General features: G+C 34.5%; 1 protein-coding gene across 1 annotated transcript; it reads left to right on the top strand.

The window, feature by feature from the left end:
* The first annotated feature begins 1,459 nt into the window (after window positions 1–1,459).
* On the top strand, window positions 1,460–5,329 carry LOC126728842 (F-box protein At5g03100-like). Its single transcript, XM_050434604.1, has 3 exons — window positions 1,460–2,903; window positions 3,528–3,710; window positions 5,024–5,329. Exons 1-3 carry the CDS (start codon window positions 1,749–1,751, stop codon window positions 5,327–5,329), a joined length of 1,644 nt encoding a protein of 547 aa, XP_050290561.1. The 5' UTR covers window positions 1,460–1,748.
* The last annotated feature ends 501 nt before the right edge of the window (window positions 5,330–5,830 follow it).

Here is a 5,830-nt window from a genome sequence, read left to right as displayed (position 1 = left end):
TGTTAGTTTTGGGAATTTCACCCCTACAACCACCTACACCAAAAACCAATTGGTGTCTTGGTATGATAATAAAGAGCTATCATCATGAGACAGGAGTGAACTCCATATGTTAAAACTCTCAAAAAAAAAAAAATACAAAAGTGACAAACAAGCAAATAATAATAATAATAATAATCACCCAAATTTATTAAAAAATAAAAATCATATCAATAAAAAAAAAATTGTGTCTTGTTAAACAAAAAAAAAAAAAAACAAAAAAAGAAAAGAAAAACAAAGCAAATCAATGTCATGCCCATGCCAAACAAAAAAAGAAAAAGAAAAAGAGGCGGCGTGTCCTAGGAAAGCAAAAGAAGAAAAAAAAGAAAAGAAAAGCAGTTTGGGGTATTTTTGTTAATCAAGTAACAGTGTGTTTGGAAAGGCTGGAGGAGAGAGAAAGAGAAGAGAAATGTAGTCCTTTCCTTTGTTTGGGTACCATGGAAAAAATAAAAAAGAAGAAACCATTTCCATTGGGCCCACATATTTGCAATCCGCCCAAATTGGGCAAATTTGAAGGGTTTGTTTTGTTGAAAGGGTGAAAAAGTGGAGGGATAGAAAATGTTGGGAGGATGGAAAAGTGGGAGGATAGAATAGATTTTAATTTCCCTCATTTTTGTTTGGTTGAGAGTGAAAAAGTAGAGGGATGAAAAAAATGAGTTTGTATAAATTTACTCATATACACTTGTTAAAAAAAAGATGCTCAACAAAACAAATCACTTTCATGCCATCCCCTCACCCCCTACACCCCAGCGGCGTAAAAAGAGAAAAAGAAAAGAAAAGAAAGAAAAAGAAAAAGAAAAAGGAAGAGGCCATCCCCCCAAGGGAAAAAAAAGATAAAAAAAGAAAAAAAGAAAAAGGAAGAGGCAGCGTGTTCCATAAAAGCAAAAGTGGAGAAAAGAAAAGCCAAGGAAAGCAAAAGCTTAAAATGAAAAAAGCAATTGGGGGCATTTTTATCAATCAAGTAGTTTGGAAAGGCTGGAGGAGAGAGAAAGAGAAGAAAAATGAGAAGAAATGTAGTCTTTTCCTCTGTTTGGTTACCATGAAAAAAATAAAAGAGATGAAACCATTTTCACTAGGCCCACAGATTTGCAACCTGACCAAATTGGGCATATTTAAAGGGAGACAATGGTTATAAAAAAATGGACCCACATAAATAATATAATATGATATAAAGTTATATATTTGCCCATAGCTTTTATGCATCTTTTACATTTATGTGGGCATAAAAGTAAAAAAAACATTTCCTTTCATTTCCTTTCTTATTGCAAACCAAACAAAAGAAAAAGAAATACATTCTTTTCTTTTCTTTTTCCCTTATGAGTTCTCTCCCTGTTTTCAAACATTAATTGATTTCCTTTCTTTTCTTCCTCATTTCCTTGGTGTTATTCATTTCTTCTCTTTTCTCTTCTCTTCCCTCATTTGTAACCAAACAAAGCCTAAATTACACTCTCCCCTCATTTTGGTTGACCAAGGAGAAAACACTTTAACCCAACCACATTTTTTTCCTCTTCCCTCCCACCCAAACAGTTTGCAAAAAGCTTTCAAAAAGCTGAACCAACGGGCACTAATTCAAGTTTCACACCCAATAAATTGACCTTAGATGGCCAATTGTAACTGGGCCTAATCTACATCCCTAATTAATTGCTTGTCTATTACAAAGAAGAATAGAAGGTAAGGATCTCACATCACTGTCCACTATTGTTGAGTTGAGAATGGAGGAAGAAAGCTCCGGTTTTATCCACAGCTCCTCTGATCGATACTATTACTATCCCACCTATAGTTCTGAAGAAGAAGAAGAAGAAGAAGAAGAAGATGATGATGATGATGAAGATCATCGAACCAAAAGCCGCAAACACGCACCAATCTTAGAAGAAGGTGAAGATCGAATCAGCACCTTACCTGACTCCGTCCTCCTCACCATCCTCTCCTTCTTGCCTACCCAAGAAGCTATCAAAACAGGCGTTTTATCCAAAAGATGGGCCTATCTTTGGACCTCCGTTCCCTCTCTCAGTTTCGAACTCGAAGACTATCACTCCGATGGATATTACAGCAAACGCTTCGACGATTTCACCAGTGCCGTAGATCGCATGGACGATTTCATCAGTGCCGTAGATCACACCCTGCTTTTACACACGGCTTCTAAACTCACAAGCTTCTCAGTTCGATTCAAGTACAGGACAAACCTAAAGGCTCACCTCGATCTTTGGGTTCTTTTCGCCACAACTGCCACAGTAAACCAACTTAGTCTAGATTTATTTTTACGACATATCGATCTTGAAGGATACCAATTGCCTCAGCATCTCTACGCCAATGAGTTTGTTTCTAAATTCAATTTTAGTTACTGCAAAATTTTCCCTAATGGGTTACTACATTGGAGTTCACTCAAGCACTTGTGTATTGGGCAATCGGCCTTGTGCGATGATGTGATAAGGGAAGTGTTAATGGGTAGTCCTAGACTTGAATCCTTAGAATTGCATGATTGTTGGGATTTTATTCGGTTGGATATAGTGTCCGAGAGTTTGAGAAAGTTGGTGATAGATAGCTATGTGATAGATATGTTGGAAGGTGATGTCCGTGAGTTGGAATTGGAAATTGTGGCTCCAAAGATCCATTTTTTGGAAATTCTGGGTAATTTTGAAAAGATTAAGTGTCGAATAAAGGATGTGTCGGCATTGGTTGAGGCTAAACTCGATTTCGACATGCGGAAGAGTCATACTTATTATTTCGAGGATGATTATCACGCCGAGTATATTAAGAAGTATTATGAGGAGGAGGAAGGTTATAAGGAGTACCAAGACATTGTGAGAGACGTTCTTGACAGTGTGCATCATGTCAAGAAACTCACTATTGGCAATTGGTGTCTCATGGTTAGTTTTCTCTAATAACTCTTTGTTTCGTTTGTTTTTCTTGATTGCTAATGTTGATTTCTATTTGCAGAGATTAAGGTTGTATCTTTTATTGTTGGTAGTGTCATTGCTTGGCTACACAAATTAAATAATGCACAGCATCTATTGCATTTTTAGTGACAACTGATAAGTTATTGTACTATTTGATTTTGCTTTAAAGATTTTATATTAATACCGAAAGGAAAAATCACCACACTCTCTATTGTGAGTTGGACTTGGAGGCTAAGGCTGTTGTTGTTGTGAGTTAGGTTTTTTCTCTGGAGCAACTTGACTTTAAACCAAGTTGTAATCAATCAAAAATTAAAGGACCTGATACTATTGGTCCAATTTCATGGGTTCAACTTTTGAGTTAGAGATACCTAGGGCACCTGTTTTAGTGCCAAATAATGATTCATCATGATAATCTGTCAGCTCTAAATCAAGGTCTTGGTGCATAAAGTATATATTGACAATTATGTAACTTTAGCGTTCTGTAACACATGTTAGATAATTTGTTCTGCCGATGTATTTTACAATTGACCATGCTATTTGTTCTTAGATTCACTTTAGCTTATTGTGTTTTACATCTTGCTTTGATGGACCTAGATTGTATCTATAATGTCAGAGAAATATCTGCCTTCTCCATTGTCAAAGTGCCAATGTTTAACAATTGAAACAAAAATGGAAAAATGGAGCCTTCCTGGCATTGGAATCCTACTTCGAAGTTCGCCTTACGTGGAGACATTGAATATTGACTTCCCGTCCTCCCTCTCCTGTACACCGTTAAAGGTATGTTTTTCTTGGACCAGTTTCCCAAATGTCATATCAAAAGAACTTTAAATATATATATATATATATATATATATATATATAAAATTTAGTTCAATGTGTCTATCTATTTATGGGTTCAAGATGATCCAGAAAGTTCTTGACATAAAGAGTAACCCGTTTGGTAGTAGTGTTCAAGAATTGTAAGTGTTGTTTAAATCACACAGAAACACGTGTTTGATTTTTATAGAAAAACATGTGAGAAGTGTTATTATTGTTTAAACAGTGAAAATTGTTGTTTAAACAATACTACCAAACAGGATAAATGTTGATTGTTGACTTCTTGAACTTTGAAATGGTTGTTTTGTGGAGTATTTACTCAAAACCTTCTCATTGATAAAAGTCATTCATGGCCAAATTTTTTTTCTAGGAATTCAGGCATAGACAACGAGAAGACTTTTCCACTTAAATTTAATTTAATTTATTTTTAAGTGCCAAGAGGCAATTCTCTAAAAGCTTCAAGTTTCTGGACATTGGCTATTCTAATGGTCTGTTGAGTTTTCTTTTGGATTTATTTGAGTTTAGTGATTTGGGTTAGGGTTCATAGTAAAAATCCATGTTCCACTAGGAATAGGTATTGGATAGTTTGCTTTCTATTCAAGAATTATTATTATTATTATTATTTCTTTTTTTTTTCTTTTTTTCCATAAGTGGTGAAGCTTTGTTTGAAGTTTTGTAAGGAGGTGTAATGCTTAAAAGTTTATTCTTTATCTTTAAATTTTTTCAGCAACTTCAAACCTAGCATTCATACATTGATTAGGACTTGGCTGGGTCCATTGCTCTTGTGCATTGGACTCGTTAAGTTTATGACATGTGGTCAAAAGTGAACATATATCATAATCCTTCGGGTCTAGTGCATAGGAATATTGGACCCAATCTTTATCCATTGATGTATCACCCTTTAAACCCCAAAATCCAAAATCACCTATCCATTAAAATAGCCTCTATTACCCCATGAAAAGGCTAAATACTATGCACGAGTTACTTTTCATAGCAACCCAACTTTCAGTTATTCCCCTTTGTTGGTTCTCCAAATCCTACTATTCATTTTCTCTTTAGAAACCCTTATAATTCTTTTTTTTTTTTTTCTAGCCTTTTTCCTTCCAAAACCTAATTATAAATCCTTAAAATCCTAGATGTCCAACGCTGATTCAAGAATTCCTAATTTGATTGGGCTTTGTTCCCTTCTCTTTTGTCAATTCCATTATAACATGACAACATATCATAATTTAAAAGTGAACTTAAAAATGTGCTACTGTACTTTTATTTTGCAGTTTCTAGTAAGTAAATATGAAAAAGTGAACCATTGGAAATCAAAGGAGATCTATTTCAAGTTTTTGCTAGGATGCCTCAAGTCTATCAAGATCGAGTTTCTTAGAATCCACACAAAGGAATTCTTTTTCTTGGTACAATTTCTACTTAAGAATGCAAAGGTGTTGGAGAAGATGGTTATCACTGAAGCATTGCCTATGCAAAATCCAACGCGTAATATGCTACTTAAATTTCTACGAGTGGCTCAAAAGTTGTTAAGCTTCCCTAGATCCTTTCCTCATGCAGTGGTTATGTTCCAATATCTTTAAAATTATTGTAAGTTTTTCGATCCTCTTAAACGATCAAACTCTCATAAATACGTAGTAGTTATGTAGATTAGTCTGGTTCAATGAATCTTGCTATGAGTTTGCTTTAAGTTCTGATTTCATATACTTAATGTTTTCTTTGGATATATTCATGGTTAATGTCAATGGTTATGTTGCTTATAAAGTTTTTGATTTTATTTTAATCACTTTGCTGTTCAAACTTTCAATAACATTGTTTGATATACTTACTTTGATACTCTATAAAATTGAGTGATATCAGAAATATTAGTACAATTTTATTACATAAGTCTTAGAAATGCTACACTTCTTTTTTTATTAGATAGAAATTTTACTCTAACCTAATTTAAGTGTATATGTGTGTACCCTCCAGGAGACTTGAATCCCAACCCTTACCCCCCATACCCTACAAGCACTTATATTTGTGGAGTGACCATCACACTAAAGGTGTGCAATGGTAAAATGCTACACTTTTAACATTCTACC

Source organism: Quercus robur, chromosome 5 (assembly GCF_932294415.1).
Source record: "Quercus robur chromosome 5, dhQueRobu3.1, whole genome shotgun sequence".
NCBI lineage: Eukaryota > Viridiplantae > Streptophyta > Magnoliopsida > Fagales > Fagaceae > Quercus > Quercus robur.
This window is presented reverse-complemented; position numbering and strand designations above follow the sequence as displayed.